The sequence below is a fragment of the Rutidosis leptorrhynchoides genome, chromosome 4, assembly GCF_046630445.1.
Source record: "Rutidosis leptorrhynchoides isolate AG116_Rl617_1_P2 chromosome 4, CSIRO_AGI_Rlap_v1, whole genome shotgun sequence".
In the NCBI taxonomy this organism is placed as follows: domain Eukaryota; kingdom Viridiplantae; phylum Streptophyta; class Magnoliopsida; order Asterales; family Asteraceae; genus Rutidosis; species Rutidosis leptorrhynchoides.
In genome coordinates, this window is record NC_092336.1 from 583,926,882 (window position 1) to 583,941,271 (window position 14,390).

At 34.0% G+C, this 14,390-nt stretch overlaps 2 protein-coding genes across 2 annotated transcripts; both read right to left on the reverse strand.

The window, feature by feature from the left end:
* Positions 1-921: 921 nt before the first annotated feature.
* Positions 922-2,117, reverse strand: LOC139842860 (uncharacterized). Its single transcript, XM_071832961.1, has 2 exons — positions 1,301-2,117; positions 922-1,253 (listed from the first exon to the last, which is right to left on the reverse strand). Exons 1-2 carry the CDS (start codon positions 2,115-2,117, stop codon positions 922-924), a joined length of 1,149 nt encoding a protein of 382 aa, XP_071689062.1.
* A 3,843-nt stretch (positions 2,118-5,960) lies between these two features.
* Positions 5,961-13,845, reverse strand: LOC139845523 (gibberellin 2-beta-dioxygenase 1-like). The gene is made up of 3 exons (XM_071835775.1): positions 13,442-13,845; positions 12,971-13,322; positions 5,961-6,298 (listed from the first exon to the last, which is right to left on the reverse strand). The coding sequence occupies exons 1-3, from the start codon at positions 13,843-13,845 to the stop codon at positions 6,044-6,046; spliced, it is 1,011 nt and encodes a 336-aa protein (XP_071691876.1). The 3' UTR covers positions 5,961-6,043.
* Between the last annotated feature and the right edge of the window lie 545 nt (positions 13,846-14,390).

The window sequence follows — 14,390 nt, forward strand, 5'->3', positions numbered from 1 at the left end:
AACCGTGCCTAGGGGAGGTTGGGTCCATAGGCTATTGATTGTGGAGTATAGTGTGAATGATGCACCCCCTGCATCTGGATAACTATACTGTGAATTGAGTAACAGGGACTATCGGTAGACTCAGGCCCAATCAGCTGGGAGTCGTGTGCTCGTACAAGCCGTCGATCCTCGTATTGTCTTATTGTATGCTAGTTGGTAGTTAGCACGTATTGTTGTTCGTATATAGCTTATGTGTGGCTTAAGCTATATCTGTTAGATAGATTCCACTCACTTAGCGGTGCGCTAATCCCCCACATATTCTCCCCTTGCAGGTTTAGGTACTGCTAGTCGGAATGGGTGCTGATGCAGAAGATATGTTTGACAACCCGACTCTGATGTGGACTTTTGTTTAAATAATGTTTTGTGATAACGTAACACCGTAGTGTAAACTTAAACTTAATTACTCAGATTAATGTAATGACGTGACATATATAGTGTTTGTAAATAAAGTCTTCCGCTGTGTGTTTTAAAAAAAAAATGTCCGGTGTTACATTAATACAATCAAAAGCCTTCTCAAAATCAATTTTAAATATGAGACCCTTTTTCTTTTTCGATCTAAGAAAATCAATGCTTTCATTTACAATTAACGCACCATCGAGAATAAATCCCCCCCTCAAAAACGCACTTTGTTTCGGGCCGACGAGAGATGGAACGACTTTACGTAGCCGATTAGAGAGCAATTTGGCAATTATTTTATAATAACTACTAATGAGACTAATGGGTCGAAAGTCATTTAAAACTTGCGGGTCGTTTACTTTCGGCACAAGAGCAACAAACGAGGCATTACAACCCTTAGAAATCTCCCCTTTCTCCCAAAACCAATTAATTGCCCCCATTAATTCGATTTTAATAACCTCCCAATATTTTTTAAAGAATCTCAGATTAAACCGGTCGGGACCCGGGTGCTTTGTTGCCATCACAATCGAAAATTGCCTCACGAATTTCTTTTTCATCAAACTTTACCTCCAAACTTGCAGCCTCAGATGCATTGAGCATGTAGTATTCCATCTCATCCAGACTCGGTCTCTCATGTTCGCATTCTTTGAACCGATTAGCAAAGTGTAAAGCTACCTCAGCTTTAATATCATCCGGTGAATTATTCCAAACACCATCAATAAGAAGACCACGAATAGTGTTTCTATTATTCCTCATACGCATGACCGAATGAAAGAACTTACTATTTTCATCCCCTCCAATGCCCATTTGATTCTCGCCTTTTGTTTAAGCATGTTTGATTTAATATTCTCTTTTTCAAACCAACATTTTCTCGAATTTTTCCAATTTTCCAATTCCGTTTCATTCAGATTTAACACTTCCGCCCTCAGCTCAAGATCCTTAGCAATCGACTTATGCATCTCTATTTCAACGTCAAGTTTATCAAGCCTATTTCTGCTCCAATCCTTAATCGCATTTTTCACATTTTTAAGTCTATTTCTAAACACACAGTCTTTCCTATTTATCACCGCAACCTCCTTATCCCAAGCATCTTCTATAACTTTACTAACTTCCTCATCATCCAACCAAGCATCAAAAATTTTAAACGGTTTAGGACCAAAATCTCTCTCTTCATCCATTAAAATAATGGCACAATGGTCCGATAGGTGTCTATCCATGATACACGCCGTCAGGTCCTTCCAAGTGTGTAGAAAATTCTCTGTCACAAGGAATCTATCTAACTTACTAAACTTTAACCCGTCTCCGCTAACCCGAGTGTAGATACGACCCGACATTGGAATTTCAATCAAACAATTATCGCTTACGAAATCGTTGAATCTTTTTGCCATGTATTCAATGAAATCACAGTTAAATCTCTCAGCCTCATTCCTAACTTCGTTAAAATCTCCACACAGCACCCACGCATTATTCACATCCGATACAATTGCTTTCGATAATTCATCCCAGAATTTTTGTTTTCCACTATCGTCATGTGGTCCATACACGCTTACAATGTTACAATTCGAACCCGAACCTATCCACTTCCTAGAAACCCCGATGAAATAGTCACCCCGGATAACCGAAATAGCCTCAAAAATAGTGGTGTCCCAAACTAACAACTGCCCACCTGATTTGCCTACCATTTCTACTTGAATGAACTCACACTCATCCGAACCCCAAATCTTGCGCACCCAATTAATGCAATGACCGAAGGTTTCTCTTTTCTAATAATATTTTTGATATAACCCGACTTATCCTCTTTTGTACCCAAACAAAACCCACAAATATTGAAAGCAATTATCTTCATGATTAACAGTGATAAAACGAAAGAAAGGGAACGTAAATTTCTTACTGAGCAGAAGCTTTACGCTTCCATTTGAGCCCCAATTTTTGACCATAATCCTTAACTTCCGACGTCTTTAGTGAATTTGACATACCTTCGCTACCTTCCTGATTTGGTGATGGAAACAACCCACCATCTATCGATTTACATACAGAACAGGTAGATCAAATAGGTTGCATGCTGGATTTATGCATCGATCCTCTACCTTTTAAGTTTGCGTTTAACATGATGGTCGATGTTTTCCATCTTCTTAGCTTAGCCCAGCAACAAGCACCACGCTTAACCTCCATTATATTTGTTTTAAGGAGAGCCAATTGATGCTTTTGATTATTCACATACTTGGGCTTATGATTTTTCAACCCATGATTGTTTACCTTTGTTGGGCTTTTTCTATCAGTGGATGGCCCAGGTGGCCCATCAGACGAGTGGTGGGTTTTACTGCATGGGCTAGTATCTAAAGGCACATCCACCCTATCTAGATTCCCCGAATTTACCCAACCTTCCTTGGAAATAGGAGACTTCACGTAATTATTACTTGCGGCTCTAGGTGAATCCCCCAATGCATCATCATTACTGTTACGATCAAAGAGTTCCCTAATTCCCAAGCCTTCTAACTCTTCATCTTCTCTGACCCACGTATTCCGGTTACCTGAGCACTCTCCGGCCACCGGAGAATTAGCTTTATCATCCTGCACATTGATTTGATTTAAATCAACAATTTCCTCATCTGATCCAAAACCCGTCGACCCAATATCATCCTTTTCATCTTCTATAAAAGTGTCTTCGATGTACTCGTCATCGTCATTGTTATCCTGATCAACCGAGCAGTCTGCAATACAGCTATCTACCACCTCTATCTGGGTTGGAACAACATTACTTTCACAAACAAGAACACGATAAATTCTATCCCCAAGCTTATATTTGACCTCTTCATTGATCTTATGAGCCTCCCTAGTATGGATAAGAACATTACCCACCACCAGGTTTTGGTTTTCATAATTGATATCACAATTCACTAGTTCTAGCACATCACCCCATAAGCTTGCAATCCTTTTAAACGATATAGTATTCCATCCCCAGACCGGTACTCCCTGAATATCCAACTAGACCAATCTACGGTTGTTTGCAATATAACCATTACCTAAGTATTCACATTTACTCCATTTGTGTATTGTAAGATCTTTGTTATTTAGAACCTGCTTAGCCTCCACAGTGGAGCCAAAGATAAGAAGAAACTTTAGACCCCCCAAATACTTAACTTCACAATTGTTGATCCCATCTGCCCTACACAATGACCCTAATTGTGCAATGTTCTTCCAATCATACACAACTCCCAACAACGAGCGTTTATCCAAATGCTTGATGCTATCTTCAAATTTTATTTCCACCACTTTGTTTACACCACTCCCCCTACTTCATCCTTACCAATCTTTTCATCTCTTGCATCACGTCTAGGAATTTTGTGTCTAAGATCTCCCCCATAATGCCTTTCAGTATCACGTCTTCTGAGCAGTTTATCTTAAATCTTCGCCACCATGCCCGACCACATCTTTGTACATTCTATCATCACGAAAGGCACAGTTAGAGTTCCCATTGAAGTTTCTGTTGTTGTTTATACGACCGCCGCTAGGAAACTTGGAGTTTAGGTTTGCCCTTTCAAAAGCCTTAAAGATTTTGATTTATTTGTCGTCGAAATAGATGTTGCTGCAAGAGTTAAGAAGTCGATCTTCATCACTAACATTTGCGAACCTAACAAAGGCGAAGCGTTGGCCATTCCTTAGGCGTTTTCCTGCCATATAGACATCCCTAACATCACCCGCCTTTTTGAAGATTCTCCACAGCTTTGCAACATCCCAATCATCGAAGAAGTTGAAAAACATGAAAGATACCAAATGGATTCCGAAAAGTCTTCTTAATCGATTTTGGAGTCGAACGTTGTACCCTGTCGAGTCCCTAACCGTGCCCGAATTTGTGTTTCTTGCATTCTCTCTCTCTCTACACTCTCCTGCCATTTTCTCTCTCACGCGCTAACCATATAAGGCTTCGTTTGTTTTTTATTTGCAAACCATGAAAATGAGATAACAATGTAACAAACTTATAAGGTTGGGGAAGACCGTTTTAAAAAGAACATGATAATAACTTTTGTGCTACTTTTTGAATAATAAATAAATAAATAAATAGATGAACTCAACCACACCCATGTAAAAACTTACCCATATATACTTTGACATGTTATGGAACCAACCCTCTATTTAATAGTTAGTTCCATGTAAAATTTAAAACTTCCTGTGTCAGATATTCAAATCAATAAGCTTTGTTAAAATGATAGTGAAAGTGAATCAAATGGGTCAAACTGGTTAACGTTACATAATACAACCACCACTTTTTTTCTTGCGTAGTTAGTCCGCATGGTACGCAATTATTGCGCGCAGAGTTCCTAAGACCAATTTCCATTAAAAGTAGGAGTGTTCATCGGTTCGGTTTTTAGTTTTTCGGTTCATTTTTTCGGTTTTGAAACTTATAAATTGAAAACCGGAAACTAAACCGAAACCAAATTTAAATATTAAAACCAAAACCGAACCGAAAACCAAATTTGATTTCTGTTTGGTTTCGGTTAAAACTGAAAATCACTAAAAATAAAAATCCTAACCAGCTTAATTACTTACATATAAATTAGGAATAACGGTTGTGGAATTAATCCAAGTATAAAGAGTATATAACATGTTTATTGTTTAATAAATATAAAATAATACATCAAATATAGTATAAATATAAATATTATAAACATTATAATTATAAATATGTTTTAATATGATATTAATTTGAATCAGGTTTTTAATTCGGTGTTAGGTTAACCGAATTTAAAATTTTCAAAACCGAAAACGTAATTACGAATTCGGTTTCGGTTTCAATCGATCCGAAAACCGCTAAAAAATTTGTTTTGTTTTTTTGTTTTTTTTTTTTTGTATTCGATTCGATATTCGGTTGATTTGGTTTGAAACCAAATGATGCACATCCTTAATTAAAAGCCTCTGTTAAGTAACAGCACATGCTTTGCACATGAGGATATTTTTGTCATTTCAGTTATTTATTTTCCCTTTTCTTTCTTATCTTCTTCCCCGACAACATCATATATATGTGACTTTATTCTAAACTTAAAATGAAAAATTCAAACACAAATCAAGACCAACACCTAAAATCAAACCTATATCAAAATCAAATATTTGATTGCAAAAAAAACTTATTCGCCTAATAGTTATAAAATGGGCAAATTGCTCATAAATGTAACATAAAACCCACAATATCCTAATAAAGAGAATATCGTTTTTATTTGTTCATAAAGGGTTTTGATTTTAAATTATGATTAAAAGGGTGTCTAATTTGAAAATAGTTTCAATTGAAGTATAAATTGACATGTGAAAATTTTATTTTATTTAAATGCTGACTTGTTAATTCCATGTCTTTATGGTGTTTTATTATGTGACTTGGTAAAAATTGATAGATTACACTAGAATGTTTCAAATGACAAAGTATGATATGTATCAATATCAATTTAAAAATAACAATATACGGAGCATAATATATGTACATCATGAAGTCACTTTGTTCTATATATATAATACATGATTAGTTATATAATACTAGAACTAGGATAATAAATACAATGTAAATAAATAAATAAAAAAGGCATAACAAAGAGAACCCAAACTGTTAGATAGTTCACAGTTAAATTTTAGATGAGAATTTTTCAAAGTGTGTCAATCTATTATGGGACAGTGCAACGTTGTAAGCATACTTTTTGTACTCGAACCAAGTAAACTCATTATACAAGCTTTCTTCATCCTTTTCAAGTAGGGACGGCAGTGGAGCAATCTTCTGATTCAATGGTGGCCCTCCAAAATATATCATTGACATTCTGCTGTTCATACTGTTTGTCACCACCCTGTGTTTTATGCTCTTAAATCGCCCATTTGTCATTACCTATTACCAATTAATAACATTCAACACAATCCATTGATCTTCAAAAATTAATAATAATTGTTTCACATTGTAGTTGAACACATATTTAGAATAATTCTATATCCATATACAACAACAACGATGGTGAAACCCACTAATAGCAGAGTATATGTAGGTAAAATATAGACATCATATCCATATTCATACACAAAGTTAATGTGAGGTAAAATATACACATCCATATTCATACACAAAGTATAACTAATAATGTAAATTTCTGATATATATATATATATATATATATATATATATATTATCATACTCAAGTTGAGATGAGACGTTTAAATGATTGACAAAACATAATAAATAATTACATATACATTTTTTTTACTTATGGACACCTTTTGAGCATTAATAGTTTAATAATTATTATTTTATTTTGTCTAAAAATGTAGGTAGAAAGTGACTTGTAGGAGTTGGGAAAAAGATTGATTAGGACTTGGAACGCAAATATGCTCTATTGATGGGGAATCTATTATATATACATCATTTGACTATTTCTATTATAGTTTAAGTGATTATTATTAAATTATTAATATTAATTAATATATATTTTTATACTACTATACATTATATTATTATTATTATTATTATTATTATTATTATTATTATTTGTTATAATTCAGTAGGCTTATAACTACCTTTAGTGGTTTGATTCTTGATGTTATAATTCAGTAGGCTTATAACTACCTTTAGTGGTTTGATTCTTGATTTAGAATACTAATAATGAAGTGTAAGAACAAAGATGATAATGGAGAGAAAGAAAGAAACACTTTGTAAGTGTGAGAAATGGTGCAAGTTTAATGCTTGCATTCATGAGTATTTATAGCCTAAAATCTCAATATAAAAATACATACTTTGTGTACCAAAATTGACTATATGTATACACCAAAATTGACTATCCATATCTATATTATTATTATTATTATAACACTCCCCCTTGGATAGCAATTTTATTTTGTTGAAGATCAACTATAAATTACTGCCTCGTTAAAAACCTTGCTAAAGAAAACCCAGTGGGAAAAAACTTTAGCTAAGGGAAAAAGAGTGCAGCATGGAGTTGACTCCCCCTCAAGTAGACATCGCTTCAGCTGTTACATCTTTTGAACATGTCTCATGCCAATGTTATGAACGTGTGTTCTGAAAATAGCAGTTGGAAGTGCTTTCGTGAAAAGATCAGCAGAGTTTTTGCTAGATTGCACATATCTCATTTCAATCTGGTTGTCCTTAATGAGATTTTGAGTGTATGAGAAGAATCTAGGTGGTATGTGTTTTGTTCGGTCACTTTTGATATACCCTTCTTTCATCTGTGCTATGCAAGCTGCATTATCTTCATAGATAGTTGTTGGACTTTTATCGCGTTCTAGTCCACAAGAATCAGTAATGAGTTATGTCATTGATCTCAACCAAAAACATTCTCGAGTAGCTTCATGTAATGCAATCACTTCGGCATGATTTGACGATGTAGCAACAAGTGTTTGTTTTTGAGAACGCCATGATATTGCAGTACCTCCATTTAGGAATACATATCCAGTTTGAGATTTAGCTTTATGTGGATCAGATAAATAACCTGCATCTGCATAACCAACCAAATCTTGTTTTGATTCGTTAGAATAAAATAATCCTAAATCAGTAGTTCCTCGAAGGTATCGAAATATGTGTTTGATCCCATTCCAGTGTCTTTTGGTAGGAGCAGAGCTGAACCTTGCCAACAAATTAACTGCAAAAGAAATGTCAGGTATTGTACAATTTGTAAGATACATAAGAGCTCCAATTGCACTAAGATATGGTACTTCTGGTCCAAGAATGTCTTCTTGATCTTCACATGGACGAAATGGATCAGCTTCAACATTGAGTGATCTAACAACCATAGGAGTACTTAATGGTTTTGCCTTGTCCATATTGAAACGTTTCAAAATCTTTTCAGTATATGTTGTTTGATGTACAAGTAAACCATTAGGCATATGCTCAATTTGTAAACCAAGGCAATACTTGGTTTTTCCGAGATCTTTCATTTCAAATTCTTTCTTTAGAAGTTGAATGGCTTCATGGATCTCTTTATTTGTACCTATGATGTTAAGATCATCAACATAAACAGCTATGATCACATATCCGGATGTTGTTTTCTTAATGAAAACACAAGGGCAAGTAAGATTATTTGTATATCCTTTGCTTATCAAGTAATCACTTAATCGGTTATACCACATACGTCCCGATTGTTTTAACCCATATAAAGATCTTTGTAATTTAATCGAATACATTTCTTTGGGTTTTACATTTGATGCTTCTGGTACCTTAAATCCTTCAGGTATCTTCATATATATATCACTATCAAGTGATCCATATAGATAAGCAGTCACAACATCCATGAGATGCATTTCTAAATTTTTAGAAACTGCCAGACTGATTAAGTACCTAAAAGTAATTGCATCCATAACAGGAGAATAAGTTTCTTCATAATCAATTCCCGGTCTTTGAGAAAAACCTTGAGCTACAAGTCTAGCTTTATACCTTGTAACTTCATTTTTCTCATTTCTTTTTCGGACAAAAATCCATCTGTATCCTACAGGTTTCACATCTTTAGGAGTGAGAATGATGGATCCGAAAACTTTTCTTTTATTGAGTGATTCTAATTCAGCTCGTATTGCTTCTTTCCATTGAGCCCAATCATGTCTATTTTGACATTCAACCATAGATGTTGGTTCTGGATCATCATCATTATTCATGATGTCATATGCAACATTAAATGAAAATTTCTCATCAAGATTTTTCATTTCATTTCGGTTCCATAATATTTTTGAATATGCATAATTGATTGCAATTTCTGTATTGACATCATCAATCTCCTCTGCAGTAGGAGTACTGATTTGTGGTTCTTCTTGAACACTTTCTTTTACTTCATTATCAGCTGATTTTCTTTTTCGAGGATTTTTATCCTTTGAACCGATTGGTCTTCCACGTTTCTGACGTGGCAAAGATTCATGAGTGACGTTATTGCCAGCTTTTGGAATTTCAATTCGAGCTGGAGTATTTACTGCTGGTATATATGATTTTGTCACCGTTTTTGTATCTGTAAATGCATCAGGCAATTGATTTGCAAGTTCTTGTATATGCATTATCTTTTGAACTTCTGTCTCGCATTCTTTTGTGCGAGGATCAAGATACTTTAATTGAGGTTCACACCATGAAACATCATTTTCTTTATTTTTCATTTCTCCCCCTAATCTAGGGAACAATGTTTCATTAAAATGACAATCAGCAAAACGTGCTGTAAAAACGTCACCTGTCATAGGTTCAATATACCTTAATATTGAAGATGTTTCATATCCAACATATATTCCCAACCTCCTTTGAGGACCCATTTTTGTACGTTGTGGTGTCGCAATTGGAACATACACTGCACAACCAAATGTTCTAAGATGGGAAATATTTGGCTCTTGACCAAAAGCAAGTTGTAGGGGGGAATATTTATGACTTGCACTTGGTCTGATGCGAATCAATGCAGCAGCATGTAAAATTGCATGACCCCATATAGATACAGGGAGTTTTGTTCTCATTATCAATGGTCTAGCGATTAACTGTAAACGTTTAATCAATGACTCGGCTAAACCATTTTGTGTATGCACATGAGCAACAGAATGTTCAACAACAATTCCTATAGACATGCAATAGTCATTAAATGCTTGAGATGTAAATTCACCAGCATTATCAAGTCTCACCCTTTTAATGGTGTAATCAGGAAAATGAGCTCTCAATTTAATAATTTGGGCAAGAAATTTTGCAAATGCCACATTACGGCTTGATAACAGACAAACATGAGACCATCTGCTAGATGCGTCTATTAGAACCATGAAATATCTAAATGGTCCACATGGTGGATGAATTGGTCCACATATATCACCTTGAATTCTTTCAAGAAACATTGGTGATTCTTTCTCAACCTTAAGTGGTGAGGGTCTAGTTATCAATTTTCCAAGAGAGCAAGATGTACATGGAACCATTGTATCATGATGGATTTTTCTATCCTTTAGTGGATGTCCATGAGTACATTCAATAATCCTTTTCATCATTGTTGATCCTGGATGGCCTAATCTGTTATGCCATAAACTGAATACACCAGGATCAATATATTTTTCGTTAACTACCATATGTATTTCTGGTACATTTATATGTGTATAATGTAATCCAGAACTAAGTCTTGGCAGTTTTTCAACCACATGACTCTTGTCAGTGATACTTAAATATTTCTCATTTTCTGTTGTCACTGACTGATAATCATACCCGTTAAGGTATATGTCGGAGAAACTCAATAAATTTCTGCTTGACTTGGGAGAAAATAAGGCATCATTTATTAAAAATTTTGTACCATTTGGTAGTATGAAATTTGCCTTTCCTATCCCTTTTATCAAGTTAGCAGGTCCTGATATTGTATGTATAGTTCCTTCCGTTGGTTTTAGATCAATAAAATATTTCTCGGATTTAAGTATAGTGTGTGTAGTTCCACTGTCTGCTATACAGAGATCTCCACCACTTGATTGATGTTGTATTCCAGCAAAATTCATATTGAACTTTCAGCGAATCCTGATACATCTTAACAAGATGTTTAGATGTTCGGCAAGTATTAGCCCAGTGGCCCATTCTACCACATCTGTAGCAAGATTCTTCAGAATTTTTAGAAGAATTTTCTTCAACATCTTGTTTAGTGGGCTTGTTTTGTGGTTGATATTTATATTTTCGTGGATTATTATTTCTTTGACCACCACGGCAACGACCACGACCACGTCCTCGCCCATTACCATTACCATAAGGATGGTTTCTACCATAGTTATGGCTTTTGGCATGATGATGGTGATGGTTATTATAACCACGACCTTGCCCGCGTCCTTGTCCCTGTTTATAATTATTTGCAGTATTTGCTTCAGGGATTGCAAGTGTACCAGTAGGACGGGATTGCTGATTTTTCATTAATAGCTCATCATTTTGCTCTGCAACTAAGAGATATGAATTAAGTTCAGGATATGTTTTGAACTTTAGCATTCTCAAATTTCTTTGCACTGTGATGTTTGCAGCATTCATTGTGGAGAAAGTTTTCTCCATCATGTCTGCATCACTAATTTCATGTCCACAGAATTTAAGTTGTGAACATGTATTATACAGAGCTGAGCTGTATTCATTTACTTTCTTAAAGTCTTGGAACCTTAATGTTCTCCATTGTTCCATTGCAGCTGGAAGTAAAATTTCTCTTTGATTATTGAATCTGCTTTTGAGACCTTCCCATAAAACATGGGGATCTTCTACAGTCACATAATTATTTTGTAAGCATTCATCAATATGTTGATGAATAAAGCAACATGCCGTAGCTTGTTCTTTTTCAGAACAAGTGTTGTTTTCATTTATGGTTTCAAGAATGCCCATTGATTTAAGATGCATTTTTACTTTTATAACCCATGGCATGTAGTTGTTTCCAGTTGATTTTAAAGGAGTAAATTTAAGCTTTTCCAGATTCGACATTTTCTATTATCAAAAATTAAAACAAACATCATGATAAATTAGAGTCAATTTATATTCATAAGTATATAAACATTAAACATAAATTTAATATAACATAAATGATAAGTAGGTGACAGTGTCGACCATGTGTAAGCAATCATAAATAAATGTTATATAACAAAAATATAAATATTAGTAAACATAAATGAAAATTTGGCGACAGTGTCGACCATATATTTTTCCAGGTGGTATAACCGACCTATATCATTCTGGTGGTATAACCGACCATATATCATTTTGGTGGTATAACCGACCATATATCATTTTGGTGGTATAACCGACCATATATCATTTTGGTGGCAGAGCCAACCATATTTAGTATTAAGATTATCGTGCTGATAACGTGTTATAATTCAGTAGGCTTATAACTACCTTTAGTGGTTTGATTCTTGATGTTATAATTCAGTAGGCTTATAACTACCTTTAGTGGTTTGATTCTTGATTTAGAATACTAATAATGAAGTGTAAGAACAAAGATGATAATGGAGAGAAAGAAAGAAACACTTTGTAAGTGTGAGAAATGGTGCAAGTTTAATGCTTGCATTCATGAGTATTTATAGCCTAAAATCTCAATATAAAAATACATACTTTGTGTACCAAAATTGACTATATGTATACACCAAAATTGACTATCCATATCTATATTATTATTATTATTATAACATTATTATTATTATTATTATTATTATTAATTATAAATTATAATTATATATTATATTATATAAGCTTTACCAAATTCGACATTATCTTTGAATATTTATATTAAATATTAAATTAAATATATTGTAACTAATGCGGAGTAATAAATAATAAGTGAACTCTAAATCACATACTCTTCATTCCTGTCTCAATTATGATTTGAATTATTACTAACTAAATAGATTTTGATACCGATAAATCTCTCTCTGCATTATTGCACTTGAAAAAGGTAAAAATAAAATCTGTAGTATAAATAAAGATCGTATTTAATTTACATTTAAACAAACAGATTGTACTGTTTGAATTCAGGTTTATTATTTGCAAGAGTTTAATATTGAAATGTCTTTTGTAAACTAACTTTATTTATTATATGTATATATGTACCTGCAAAGAGTCACCAACATTGATGTAGAATGATTCAGAATCAGGAGGCACTAATGCCCAATTACCATCTTTTAATAAGATTTCGAGCCCAGAAGTATTATTCGATCTTAATACTGAAATGATTTGTGGGTCTGTGTGTTCCCCAAATCCAATCAAATTCCCTGTTTTTTCATGTTCTTGAAGCTCTGGACATGGTGGATAATAATTTACTCTGAAAACAGAGTCACTCTGTTCATCTGCTAACATCTTACTAAACGCATTTTTTGACTCCAATTTCAAACCTTCTGCCATTAATTCAAGAATCTCACATGCCATTCTCTTCAATAATTTCAAATATTCATCCACAATATACCTACATGACCAAAAAAATTCAAATTTAGAAGAAACTAAATGCAAAACACGAAAACAGAGTACAAACAGATGACCAGCATAAAATGTTAAAATGTTCTGAAATTTATTCAAGATTCATACTGGAAGTTTTCTGAGTGTTCTTTAAATATGGGAACCAATTTGTTGTAGTCGGATTCGGGTTTGGTATTAAGTAGAAGATATTCGACCCAACCGATATCGCCATTTTGACCAATGTTCTTATTACCGTAACCAAAAGGGTTAGGTGGACCAGCTGAATCTTTGACTGATTGAGGAAATGAGAAGAATTTAGTGGCTTCTGCTTCAAGTTTATCGATAAGTGTTTTTGGAATCCCATGGTTAACAACTTTAAAGAATCCAAAATCTTGACATGCATTAACAATTAGGTGTTTTGAATCAGTTTTAGAAAGGTCAATAATGGGTATTTCAGGTAAAGTCAAAGGGTTGACTGGTTTGCATGTTTTAACAAAGAATTGTTCTATTGTTGGTTTTGAAAGTGCCACCATTGTTGTAAAACTTATTTAAAAGAAATATGTATGTATGAAAGAATTGAGGAAGAGGAAGATATAAGAACACATTGCATTGGGCTGACGCTTGCCTATTTGTAGGAGAGGGGTTCGAGTGGGGAAATAGATTGGAAGAGAAATGTAGGAAGTTTTAAGTCAATTATTTGACTTTTGTATATTTATATTTTATCTTGTTATAAATATAATTTTTTATTTTTAGGATTATGATGTTAATTAGACTTTTAGCACTTTATACGTTTATCGGATGATAGTGTTATCTATAAGTGGCGGGTTTATGTGGGCTTAAGAAGTGTCCAGTATTAACTTTTTTAATAAATTTTATTAACATTCGGTGGTCACACTGTTCACCTGCATTAGTCAGAGTATATATTAGGAATTTAGGATTGGTTACTATATTAGGATTGGTTCCTTGTGCCTTTAATAATAACTAGAAAAGTGGCACTGCGGTGCCTTTCGGATTACATAATTATAGTTAACGTAGTGTTATGTATTTACGGAAATAAAAACGCTTTGCTACGGGTATT